Source organism: Hyperoodon ampullatus (genome assembly GCF_949752795.1).
Source record: "Hyperoodon ampullatus genome assembly, chromosome: 11".
In the NCBI taxonomy this organism is placed as follows: Eukaryota; Metazoa; Chordata; class Mammalia; order Artiodactyla; family Ziphiidae; genus Hyperoodon; species Hyperoodon ampullatus.
Window position 1 is genome coordinate 20,867,579 of NC_136924.1, and position 14,165 is coordinate 20,881,743.

At 38.3% G+C, this 14,165-nt stretch overlaps 1 protein-coding gene across 1 annotated transcript in view; it reads left to right on the forward strand.

The window, feature by feature from the left end:
* The window catches only part of CFAP54 (cilia and flagella associated protein 54), a gene marked incomplete at both ends in the record, with an annotated part of 308,135 nt that overhangs the window by 127,458 nt on the left and 166,512 nt on the right, over positions 1-14,165 (forward strand). The window contains 2 exons of the mRNA XM_079714797.1: positions 4,083-4,197; positions 4,551-4,651. Coding sequence (XP_079570923.1) covers positions 4,083-4,197; positions 4,551-4,651 — 216 coding nt within the window. The remainder of the gene's footprint in view (positions 1-4,082; positions 4,198-4,550; positions 4,652-14,165) is intronic.

Sequence of the window (14,165 nt, forward strand, 5' to 3'; positions counted from 1 at the left end):
TAGTGTATATACGTTCATGCCACTCTCTCACTTCATCCCAGCTTACCCTTCCCCCTCCCCGTGTCCTCAGGTCCATTCTCTACCTCTGCGTCTTTAGCTGTAAGGTTAGGTTTTGTATTTCAGGTGTTTCTTGTTTCTTGAGGTAGGATTGTATTGCTATAAACTACCCTCTTAGAACTGCTTTTGCTGCATCCCATAGGTTTTGGGTCATTGTGTTTTCATTGTCATTTGTTTCTAGGTATTTTTTGTTTTCCTCTTTGACTTCTTCAGTGATCTCTTGGTTATTTAGTAGTGTATTGTTTAGCCAGCCTCCATGTGTTTGAAAATTTTTACAGATTTTTTCCTGTAATTGATATCTAGTCTCATAGTATTGTGGTCAGAAAAGATACTTGATATGATTTCAATTTTCTTAAATTTACCAGGGCTTGACTTGTGACCCAAGATATGATCTATCCTGGAGAATGCTCCATGAGCACTTGAGAAGAAAATGTTTCTGTTGTTTTTGGATGGAATGTCCTATAAATCTCAATTAAGTCCATCTTGTTTAATGTATCATTTAAAGCTTGTGTTTCCTAATTTATTTTCATTTTGGATGATCTGTCCATTGGTGAAAGTGAGGTGTTAAAGTCCCCTACTATGATTAAGTTACTGTCAATTTCCCCTTTTATGATGGCTATTAGCATTTGCCTTCTGTATTGAGGTGCTTCTATGTTGGGTGCATAAATATTTACAATTTTTATATCTTCTTCTTGGATTGATCCCATGATCATTATGTAGTGTCCTTCTTTGTCTCTTCTAGTAGTCTTTATTTTAAAGTCTTATTTTGTCTGATATGAGGATTGCTACTCCAGCTTTCTTTTGGTTTCCATTTGCATGGAATATCTTTTTCCATCCCCTCACTTTCAGTCTGTATGTGTCCCTAGGCCTGAAGTGGGTCTCTTGTAGACAGCATATATACGGGTCTTGTTTTTGTATCCATTCAGCCAGTCTATGTCTTTTGGTTGGAGCATTTATTCCATTTGCATTTAAGGTAATTATAGATATGTATGTTCCTGTTACCATTTTCTTAATTGTTTTGGGTTTGTTATTGTAGGTCTTTTCCTTCTCTTGTGTTTCCTGCCTAGAAAAGTTCCTTTAGCATTTGTTGTAAAGCTGGTCTGGTGGTGCTGAATTCTCTTAGCTTTTGCTTGTCTGTAAAGGTTTTAGTTTCTCCATCAAATCTGAATGAGATCCTTGCTAGGTAGAGTAATCTTGGTTGTAGGTTTTTCCCTTTCATCACTTAAATATGTCCTGCCAGTCCCTTCTGGCTTGCAGAGTTTCTGCTGAAAGATCAGCTGTTAACCTTATGGGGATTCCCTTGTGTGTTATTTGTTGCTTTTCCCTTGCTGCTTTTAATATTTTTTCTTTGTATTTAATTTTTGATAGTTTGATTAATATGTGTCTTGGTGTGTCTCTTTGGATTTATCCTGTATGGGACTCTCTGCACTTCCTGGTTTTGATTGACTATTTCCTTTCCCATATTAAGGAAGTTTTCAACTATAATTTCCTCAAATATTTTCTCAGTCCCTTTCTTTTCCTCCTCTTCTTCTGGGACCTGTATAATTTGAATGTTGGTGCATTTAATATTTGCCCAGAGGTCTCTGAGACTGTCCTCAATTCTTTTCATTCTTTCTTCTTTATTCTGCTTTGTGGTAGTTATTTCTACTATGTTATCTTCCAGGTCACTTATTTGTTCTTCTGCCTCAGTTATTCTGCTATTGATTCCTTCTAGAGAATTTTAAATTTCATTTATTGTGTTGTTCATCATTGTTTGTTTGCCCTTTGGTTCTTCTAGGTCCTTGTTAAACATTTCTTGTATTTTCTCCATTCTATTTCCAAGATTTTGAATCATCTTTACTCTCATTACTCTGAATTCTTTTTCAGGTAGACTGCCTGTTTCCTCTTCATTTGTTTGGTCTGGTGGGTTTTTACTTTGCTCCTTCATCTGCTGCATATTTCTTTGTCTTCTCATTTTGCTTAACTTACTGTGTTTGGGGTCTCCTTTTCGCAGGCTGCAGGTTCGTAGTTCCCATTGTTTTTGGTGTCTTCCCCCAGTGAGTAAGGTTAGTTCAGTGGGTTGTGTAGGCTTCCTGGTAGAGGGTACTGGTGCCTGTGTTCTGGTGAATGAGGCTGGATCTTGTGTTTCTGGTGGCAGGACCGCGTCCGTTGGTGTGTTTTGGGGTGTCTGTGAACTTACTATGATTTTAGGCAGCCTCTCTGCTAATGGGTGGGGTTGTGTTCCTGTCTTCCTAGTTGTTTGGCATGGGGTGTCCAGCACTGGAGTTTGCTGGCCATTGAGTGGAGCTGGGTCTTAGCATTGAGACGGAGGTCTCTGGGAGAGCTCTCGCCAGTTGATAGTATGTGAGGCCGGGAGGTCTCTGGTGGTCCAGTGTCCTGAACTTGGCTCTCCCACCTCAGAGGCGCAGGCCTCACACCTGGCCAGAGCATTAAAGCCCTGTCAGCCACAAGGCTCAGAAGAAAAGGGAGAAAGAAAAAATAAAATAAAATAAATAAAGTTATTAAAGTAAAAAAAAAGAAAAATATTATTAAAATAAAAAATTTTTTAAAGTAATTAAAAAAAAGAAGAGCATAACTATACCAATAAACAAATCCACCAATGATAACAAATGCTAAAAATTATACTAAGATCAACATAAAAATCAGAAACTAGTCAGTCACATACAGCAACCCCAAGTCTACAGTTGCTCCCAAAATCCACTGCCTCAGTTTTGGGATGGTTCGTTTTCTATTCAGGTATTCCACAGATACAGGGTACATCAAGTTGATTGTGGAGATTTAGTCTGCTGCTCCTGAGGCTGCATGGAGAAATTTCCCTTTCTCTTCTTTTTTCGCACAGCTCCTGGGGTTCAGCTTTGGATTTGGCCTCTGCATGTAGGTCGTCCTCTGGCATGGGTTCTTTGCCCAGACAGGATGTTAAAGGAGCAGCAGATTAGGGGGCTCTGGCTCACCCAGGCCATGGGGATGGAGGGGTATGGAATGTGGGATGAGCCTGTGGCGGCAGAGGCCAGCATGACGTTGCAACAGCCTGAGGCGTGCCGTGTGTTCTCCCTGGGAAGTTGTCCCTGGATCAGGGGACACTGGCAGTGGCAAGCTGCACAGGCTCCCGGGAGGGGAGTTTTGGATAGTGACCTGTGCTTGCACAAAGGATTCTTGGTGGCTGCAGCAGCAGCCTTAGCATTTCATGCCCATCTCTGGGGTCCACGCTGACAGCCGCGGCTTGCACCCATCTCTGAAGCTCGTTTATGCCGTGCTTTGAATCTCCTCTCCTCACACACTCCGAAACAATGGTCTGTTGCCTCTTAGGCAGTTCCAGACTTTTTCCTGGACTCCCTCCCTGCTAACTGTGGCGCACTAGCCCCCTTCAGGCTGTGTTTACGCAGCCAACCCCAGTCCTCTCCCTGGGATCTGACCTCTGTTGCCTACATTGTATTTTAAATAATCTAGAGATGATTTAAAGTATATAGGAGGATGTGTGTAGGTTATGTGAAAGTACTATGCCATTTTATATAAAAGACTTGAGCATCCTTGGCTTTAGGTATCTGAGGGGGTCCTGGAACCAAGCCCCTGCAGTTACCAAGGGATGAATGTAGTCATCTAAAATGCTTATCTCTTGTTGATATCCAGAAGTTGATAGTGGCTGGGAGCTTGCACATGATGGAACTAAAAGGACTGAAGTCCGTTGGAAGCAAGGTAGTTTGTCTAGGGTCACTCTTATGTAGTTATTTTCTCAGTTTTAAAGGGGAGTGTTCACGTTTTATTTTCAGTTCAGTTCTATTCTTCCTAGATCCTACTTCAACTCTCATCACATTTTTATGGTGTGATTTACATTTTGCTCTTTTGAGAGGCTAGCTATTCGTTGACAACCAGGAGTATCATAGTCTCATTTATGCGTGGGACACAACCAATTTTGGGTGTTCTTCTAGCATAATTTCAGTGACAATACTCATTAAAGGTTTATTACTTTGGGGTAGTTTTATAAATTCTTGCAGATCCTTTTAACTGACTTTATCATTTTGTATTAGGAGGAATGAGTCCCTACTTGGAATAAAAAAAATGAAATATAAGGACAATACTTTGTGTAAAAAGATCATCAAACCTATGAAGAAGTTCAGCGCTGCAGTAGTGGAGACTGGAAGAGTAAGTTTCATATAAATTTTGAATTTTAAGTTAATGAACTTAAGAGATTCATGTATCTAGAGATGGTTGGCTGTACTATAATTTAGTATAACGTGAAACAGAAGAGAATACCAACAAGCATAATTTTATAATTATGCAATATATTTTAATTCTTATCACAAGGATATTTTTATAACCATTTTTTTTTGTCTACAGGGCTACTTCTTCTACTTTTGATAATAATTTTAATTGAGGGGCATAAATAAACCACTCTTTTAATGTCAAAAGATAAGCATTAGAGTACAAATAAATTATAGTATTGTGTTAAGATTTTAAATTGGATTTGTAACATTTTTGTTATCTCCCATGTTAAGACTACAGAAGTGAAGCCCAGACAGAGATCTAAAAAAAAGGAAACTCTAAGAGAATTTTTGAATAAAAATCCTTTTATTTCTGAAATGGCGGAGCAAGAAAGGTATTGATTGATTAATTAAGTAAATGTTTACTTGAGGGTTACTATGTGTTGTGCATTATTTTAGGCACCAGGGATACATTGGTAGACTAGACAGATAAGATCACTGCCATCAGGGAGCTTACATACTAATAAAAGGAACACAAAATAAACAAAGACACAACTAAACAATTTATTTTTTAATTTATTTTATTTTATTTATTATTTATTTATTTTTTATTGGGGTATAGTTGTTTTACAATGTTGTGTTAGTTTCTACTGTACAGCGAAGTGAAGTAGAATTCCCTGTGCTATACAGCAGGTTCTCATGAGTTATCTGTTTTATACATATTAGTGTACATATGTCAATCCCAGTCTCCCAATTCATCCCACCCCCCCTTCCCTCCTTGGCATCCATACCTTTGTTCTCTAAATCTGTGTCTCTATTTCTGCCTTGCAAACCGGTTCATCTGTACCATTTTTCTAGATTCCATATATGTGCGTTAATATACAATATTTGTTTTTCTCTTTCTGACTTATTTCACTCTGTAAGACAGTCTCTAGGTCCATCCAAGTCTCTACAAATGACCCAATTTCATTCCTTTTTATGGCCGAGTAATATTCCATTGTATATATGTACCATATATTCTTTATCCATTCATCTGTCAATGGACATTTAGGTTGCTTCCATGATCTGGCTATTGTAAATAGTGATGTAGTGAACATTGGGGTGCATGTGTATTTTTGAATTATGGTTTTCTCTGGGTATATGCCCAGTAGTGGGATTGCTGTGTCATATGGTAATTCTATTTTTAGTTTTTTAAGGAACCTCCATATTGTTCTCCATAGTGGCTGTATCAGTTTACATTCCCACCAACAGTGCAAGAGAGTTCCCTTTTCTCCACACCTTCTCCAGCATTTATTGGTTGTAGATTTTCTGATGATGCCCATTCTAACCATTGTGAGATGATACCTCACTGTAGTTTTGATTTGCATTTCTCTAATAATTAGTGATGTTGAGCATCTTTTCATGTACCTCTTGGCCATCTGTATGTCTTCTTTGGAGAAATGACCATTTAGGTCTTCTGCCCATTTTTTGATTGGGTTGCTTGTTTTTTTGATATTGAGCTGCATGAGCTGTTTGTATATTTTGTCCATTGATTCGTTTGCAAATACTTTCTCCCATTCTGAGGGTTGTCTTTTTGTCTTGTTTATGGTTTCCTTTGTTGTGCAAAAGAAACAAGACAATTTAAATTTTTGATAAATTTTATAAAATAAATGAACAGGGGGCTTCCCTGGTGGCACAGTGGTTGAGAGTCTGCCTGCTGATGCAGGGGACACGGGTTCGTGTCCCAGTCCGGGAAGATCCCACATGCCGTGGAGTAGCTAGGCCCGTGAGCCATGGCCTCTGAGCCTGTGTGTCCAGAGCCTGTGCTCCGCAACGGGAGAGGCCACAACAGTGAGAGGCCCGCGTACTGCAAGAAAAAAAAAAAAAAAAAAAAAAAGAACAGGATGATATACTATAGAGTAACTGGCCTGGAGTGGAGGTGGTGATAGCAGTAATTTAGATAAGAGTGGCCAGGAGATTAAACTGGTAAATTGCTTTTAATTATTGGCAGATAATGTTCTTGTTTATAAAACTTAAACCATAAAACTTATCATGGTATGTTTAGCTTTTATTGTCATGAGTACACATTTATGATTCTCATACATTCTTTATATATCTTACCTTCATTATGTAATGCTTTCCTTTACCTGTTTAGTGATTTTGATCTTAATTTTCAATATATAAATATTAATTAAACCACTCTTATTCTCTTTTTGTTTGCATTTGCCTACGCTCTGTTTGATTATCCCTTCTTTTTCTTTATTTAATTATGACATATTTTAGATGAGTATGGAGACTAATATAACAAATGAACATATACCCAATATGCAGCATACCATATAAAGCGTTTGGGATGCATTTCTGTCCCCCTCTATCCCAGAAGTAATACAATCCAAAATTTGGCATTTATCATGCTTATAAGTGACTTTATACTTCAATTATATATGTATATGCCCCTAAATAACATACGGTATTATTTTTTTACAATTTTTTTTTGCCAGTTTGCTCTTATTCCTCACTATTATGTTTGTGAGATTTTTTTCATGTTGATTATACACAAGTCTAGTCCAACTTTCCATTATGTAAACAGTGCTATAAAGGATATTCTTATATATATCTCCATATGCACATGTGAGAGTTTCTGGGGTAAATACACAGGAGTGTAGTTCCCAGGATATGAACATTTTAACATTTCTAGATACTGCTAAATTGCTTTAAAATTTTCTTTTTTTTTTTTTTTTTTTTTTGCGTTATGTGGGCCTCTCACTGTTGTGGCCTCTCCCGTTGCGGAGCACAGGCTCCGGACGCACAGGCCCAGCGGCCATGGCTCACGGGCCCAGCCGCTCCGCGGCATGTGGGATCTTCCCAGACCGGGGCACGAACCCGTGTCCCCTGCATCGGCAGGCGGACTCTCAACCACTGCGCCACCAGGGAAGCCCAATTGCTTTAAAATTTTCATCAGTGGTATGTCAAGTTTCCCTTAGTCAGCATCTTCCCTGATACTTAATATTATTATCAAATTTTCAAATTTTTGTGGACCTATGAGCCGTGAAATTTTCTCTTGTTATTTTAATTTTTATTTCTTTGATTACTAATGAGGTTAGTCAGCTTTTCATGTTTTTTTTTTAAACCCTAGGGTTTTTCTGTTCTCAAGATTGCTTGTTTAGATCCTTTGCACATTGGCAACTTTTGTTTTCTCATTTATTTTTAGAAGTTTGGATACTAATGCTTTTCCCAGTTTGAGGCTCATCAATTTACATTTTAAAAGTCATCTTTTTTATTCATTCATTCATCTATTTATTTATTTATTTATTTATTTTTGGCGTCATTGGGTCTTCGTTGCTGCGTGCAGGCTTTCCCTAGTTGTGGCGAGCGGGATTACTCTTCATTGCGGTGTGCGGCTTCTCATTGCGGTGGCTTCCCTTGTTGCAGAGCACGGGCTCTAGGCATGCGGGCTTCAGTAGTGTGGCTTGCGGACTCTGCGCTCAGTAGTTGTGGCACATGGGCTTATCTGCTCCACGGCATGAGGGATCTTCCTAGACCAGGGTTTGAACCTATGTCCCCTGCATTGGCAGGCAGATTCTTAACCACTGTGTCACCAGGGAAGTCCCTGAAAGTCATCTTTTTTAAAATCAAAAGCTATAACTGTTAATTGGGTCAAATGTATCAACATTTCTCTTTATTATTTTTGAAATTCTTCTCTAACAGGTAGTAAGGTATTTTCTTCATCAATTTAAATGTTTGATTTTACAATTAGGAATTTCATCCAACTCTAATCAATTTTTATGAATGGTGAGAGGAAGAATCCCTCTCCCCCTCTTTTTTAGTTTCATTATAGTTTCATTATACCCAATTGACTAGCTCCCTTTATTGAGTAATCTATTCTGTCATCACTGTCACTTTTTGTCATTTAGCAAGTTGTCTTATATGTAGTTTTGGAATCTTCTTCCTATCCCATTAGTCTGTCTATCCCTGAGTCAACATCACACCATCATACTTTGTTTGGTTTTAAATTAAGTTTTATTGTCTTGATAGAACAAGTCTCTCCAGTATGTTCTTTTCCTTCATGCACGTCTTAGATATTCTTCCACAAAATAGTTTGGAATAGCTGCGAGTAATAAAAAGAAATAACAACTTGTGATTTTGATGGAGATAGAATTGAATATATGGATTGGTTTGAAAAGTTATTTTTTTTAAACAACATTGAATCTTTCTATTAGTAGACAGACCACATACTTAGATCCTATTTAATATCTATCAATAAATTTTTATGATATTCTCCATAAAGCTGTTATCTATCTTTTGTTAGCTACATAAAAGGAATGCTTTTTGGTATTTGTGTAAATGGTATTCTAAAATTATGTTTTTGAATACTTCTGTTCTTTTATATAGGAATATGATTGATTTATAAACAACTCGATCTTCTATACAACTTGGTAATTTTTCCATAGTTACAGATTTTCTGTGTGGACGGTCATACTGTGAACAAATGAAAGTTTCGCTTAATCCTTTCTAACACTCAAGCCTCTTACTTCTTTGTCTAGACTACAGGTTGGGATGTCAAGTTTAATCTTGAATGGAGTTTGTGATTATGGACATCCTTGTTGTAACATGCATTTTTAAAACCTTTTTATTTTCAGATAATTGTACATTCACATGCAGTTACAAAAAATAATACAGAAAAAACCTGTATACCTTTCACCCAGTTTCTCCTAGTATTAATTACATAACTAAAAATAGCACAGACAGGAAATTGACATGGATACAATCTACTGACCTTATTCAGATTATAGCAATTCTTTGTGCAGTCATATGAGTGTGTGTATTTAGTCTTACCCAATTTTATCACATTTATAGACTTGTGTGACTATCACCATAGTCAAGAAGCAGAACAGCTCTATCATAAGGATCTACCTGCCAAGCCCCCCTGCTACCTTTTCATAACCACAGCCACCTCCCTTCCTCTCCCCCTCCCAACCCCTGACAGCCACTAATCTGTTTTCCATTTCTATAATTTTGTAATTTCAAAAATGTTATAAAAATGGAATCACACAGTATGTAGCTTTCTGAGATTGGCTTTTTCTTTCCACTCAGCACAGTTCCTTTGAGACCCATTCAAGTTGTGTGCATCACTAGTTCACTTTATTATCGTTCAGTAGTATTCTGTGGCACGGATATACCACAATTTGTTTAACCACTCACACACTAAAGGCCATTTGGATTGTTTGGATTGTTTTGAACTGTTAGGAATAATGCTGCTGTGAACATTCATGTACAGGTTTTGTGTGAACATAAATCTCCATTTCTCTGGAATAAATGGCCAAGAGCGCAATAGCTAGATTGTATGGTAAGTGTACGTTTAACTTTGTGTGAAATCCCATACTTTTTTCCAGAGTGGGTGTACTTTTCACATCCCCACAGCAGTGTTTGAGTGATCCAGTTTCTCCTCATACTGGCTAGCATGTAGTGGTATTACTATTTTTTTATTTTAGTCATTAAAATAGGTGTTAGTGATGTCTCATGGCTTTAATTTGCATTTCTGTAAAGGCTCATGATATTGAACCGCATTTCACGTGCTTACTTGCCACCTATATATCTTCTTAGTGAAGTGTCTGTTCATGTCTTTTGCTCATTTTCTAATTGGACTGTTTTTAGTTTTTCTGTTGAATTTTGAGAGATCTTTATATATCCTAGATATAGGTCAAGGCCCTTGTTGGATATGTGGTTTGCAAATATTTTTTTTCAGTGTGTAGCTTGCCTTTTCATCCTCTTCACAGTCTTTCACAGAGCAAAAGTTTTTAATTTTGATGATGTTTGACTTATCAATTTTTCCTTTAATGGATTGTGCTTTTGGTGTCAAATCTAAGAACACTGCCTAGCCCTAGGTCATATATTTTTTCCCCAAGTTTTATAGTTTTATGTTTTATATTTACTTGTGATCCATTCTGAATTAACTTTTTGTATAAGGGATTGAGATTTATGTTTTTACTTATAGATATCCAACTGCTCCAGTACCATTTGTTGGAAAGACTGTCCTCCTTCTACTGATTTGCTTTTGCAGCTTTGCAGAAAATCAGTTGGGCATATTTATGTGGGTATATTTATGTGGGATTTGGGAAGATACTCTATCAAATTTAGGAATATGTCTTCTATTTCTTGTTTTCTGAAAGTTTTCTTCTGAATTGTGTTCAGTCTTGTTGAATATTTCTTCTTCACTAAGATTTTTTTCTCCTTTAATCTGATTATGCAGTGAATTACATTAATACATAAATGTTAATCCGTGCACAGTGTCTTTTTCTCACACTTTTGACTCCAACAGTATGTGTCTTCCAAAACCAACCACTTCTCAGGGAGTTGGGACAAGATAGCAGAGTGGAAGGACCTTGGGCTCACCTCCTCTCAGGAGCACACCAAAATTACAACTAACTGCTGAACAACCATTGATAAAAAAGACTGGAAACTGTCAAAAAAGATATTCTACATCCAAGGATACAAAACCCTTTGCCTAGTTTCTCCTAATGGTAACATCTTACAGAGCTATAGCATAAAAATTCAATTCAATTCTGATAATATCTACCTGGAGTCAGCATCAGATCCCACAAGTTGAAGGACCCTGCCCCACAAGACTGGCCCCGCTTTAGATGCCGGCCACAAATGGGATGGCCAGGCTACCCACATTTCTGCCCAGCCTACTACAAACTAGGGGGTCCCCATAATTCGTCCTCACCCCATTCAGGTTCAGTAGTTTGCTAGAATGGCTCACAGAACTCAGGAAAACATTTTACTTACGTTTACTGGTTTATAAGGGATGCATGTGAACAGCCAGATGAAGGGGCTCAGAGGACAATGTCTGGAAGGGTCCTGAGCACAGGAACCTCTGTCCCTGTGAAGTTGTGATGCATCGCTCTCCCAGCAAGTGGATGTGTTCACCAGCCTGGAAGCTCTCTGAACCTTATTGTTCATAGGTTTTTAAAACACCCAATCTGCAGTCACTGTCCCCAGAGACTGGGGGTTGGGGCTGAGAGTTCCACTTAGAAATCATGTGTTTGATTTTTCTGGTGGCCAGCCCCTCTCCTGAGGCTCTCTAGGGGCCCAACCCTGGGTCACTTTACTAGCACCTGAGTCTAGCACCTTACTAGACTCAGGTGTGTTCCAAAGGGGCTCATCATGAATAACAAGAAACTCCTATCACTCAGGAAACTCCAAGTTTTAGGAGCTCTATACCTGGAACAAAGGACAAAGACCAAATATGTATTTTTATTATAACATATTATGTCTGCACACATGCATTCATTTTTTACCTACTGATTCAACTTCTTTAAGATTAATAGCCACTCTGAATCTGTGATTTTTTTTGAGTTCCTTTTGATGAATTCTATTTTCTAGGAAATTATCCATTTTATCTAAATTTTCAAATATATTCATAAAACGTTATTATATTCTCATGTTACCTTTTGAATCTCTGCTATATCTACAGTTACATCCTGTATTTCTTTCCTAACTTCATTAATTTTTGTCTTCTCTCATATTTTTGAGATTTATCTTGCCAGAGGTTTGTCTATTTTTTCCCCATTTTTTCAAAGAGCCAAATTTTGTCTTTGTAAGTCTTCTTTATTGTGTTTATTTTCCTTGCCCTTAATTTTTGCTTTTATTCTTATTACTTCCCAGCTTCTTTTTTTTTTTTTTTTTTTTAACAGCTTCATTGAGATTTTAGGCAAGGAAAAAATTATTTTTCCTTCTAACCTCCTAAGTTCCCTGGCTGGGACTCTATAATGTTAGACTGACAAAAGACAGATTAACAAGAGAAAAACAAACAGGAGTTTATTATTGTTTGCATATGCATGGGAGAACTCAGTGATGAGTAACTCAAAGGGGTGGTTGGGACTTGGGCTTGTATGGCATCTTAACAAAAGAACAACAAATTTATGGTAAAGTGACAAAACAAGGAAAAGGGGTTTAGGCTTTCAAGGGCAGCAAACTCTGGTAGAAATATGAGAGAAACTATTGGAGTAAGACTTGTTTGGGCAGGTCCATCTTGACGCTGATTTTCCCTCTTCATGGCCATAAAACTTCCCAGGAGAGGAGATTTATGGCATTCTTCATTTTTCAGAAGTTTCTATTTTCTATCAGATAAGGGAACCTCCAAGAAGGCATCTTTCTGCATCTGTTCATTCTCATTTACCTCCAGCTCAAAATGATCCTAACACCAAAGTGAGAAGTATCTCCCTGTATGATCTCATCCTCTGTGGCGGGGAAGATGCAGGTACTTCTGTTACTCTCCTTGGCCTTTTGAGGTGACTTGACCTCTTCACACAGGAATAAGATTGATTTTTATTTTGGAAATTGTATTTTTAATTTTTAAGGTAGAGTTATTTAAAACATTTCCATTTGTTTGGAAACCAAAAAGCATTACTTAAGACAAACAACAGCAAAAAACTCAAAAAACTTTGGATTGAAAGGAAGTCATCAACAAAATACAAAATATTTAACACTGAATGATAATGTCAACACTACATATCAAAGAGTAGTTTCTGGGGCTTCCCTGGTGGCGCAGTGGTTGAGAGTCTGCCTGCTGATGCAGGGGACATGGGTTCGCGCCCCGGTCCAGGAAGATCCCACATGCCACGGAGCGGCTGGGCCCGTGAGCCATGGCTGCTGAGCCTGCGCGTTCGGAGCCTGTGCTCCGCAACGGGAGAGGCCACAACATGAGAGGCCCGTGTACCACAAAAAATAAATAAATAAATAAATAAAAAATAGTAGTTTCCTTCCTTCCTTTATTCTTCAGAATATCTGTTTTTCTCATGCAGCAACGTCTATACAACGTCTATCTCCCTTCCTTCCATCCATCCCTCTTTCCTTTTCTTCCGTGTGTGTGTGTGTGTGTGTGTGTGTGTGTGTGTGTGTGTTGTATTAATTCAGGTGCAGACATGTTATCTATTAAAGTGAGCAAGATACTTTAACTTAACCAGTTGAGATCATTTTTTTCCCCTTCTCCAATATAAATCAGGTAGAATGGCACAGACCAATGAGGCAACAACATTGTCAAGGGTTAAAAGAAAAAGATAAACTATTTTGAAGAAGTAGTCATGCCATATAAACAACTATGTAACTGTAAAATTAGGTGGGCTGGGCTTCCCTGGTGGCGCAGTGGTTGAGAGTCCGCCTGCCGACGCAGGGGACACGGGTTCGTGCCCCGGTCCGGGAAGATCCCACATGCCGCGGAGCGGCTGGGCCCGTGAGCCATGGCCGCTGAGCCTGCGCATCCAGAGCCTTTGCTCCGCAACGGGAGAGGCCACAACAGTGAGAGGCCCGCATACCGCAAAAACAAAAATTAGGTGGGCTACTTTGAGATTTTGATAGGAATAATTTGAAACAAATTGAATATATGTTATACTTAAAATCTAAACTATTAGCTAAATTTTGAGATATTAGTTTTTTCCAGAGCACACTGCATTTGGATATATGAAGTTATTTCACGTATAGTTGTATAGTTGACTGTTTTATTTCCTCTGTAGTCTAGCTAATGTTAGAAAAAATTTGGCTCCATTGTTTTTTTTCCTTAAGGAACAGAACAGAGAAATGATTTTCTTGTTTAATATTGAAGTTAGTTGATGAATGTGAACATTATAATGTTATAATTTAGTTGTCTAATCTCAGTGGCCTTTTGGTGACGGAAAAGAAAATCTCTGTTTGGTTTGAGCCTAGCACACAGACATCAGAGAGAATTGAAGGCAATTCATAGTGTCTTCATCCCTAGTGTTTATCCTTGTGCCTGCTTCACTGTCCTAGTTCACATTTTTTTTTTTTTTTTGCGGTACGCGGGCCTCTCACTGTTGCAGTCTCTCCCGTTGCGGAGCACAGGCTCCAGACGCGCAGGCTCAGCGGCCATGGCTCACGGGCCCAGCTGCTCCGCGGCATGTGGGATCTTCC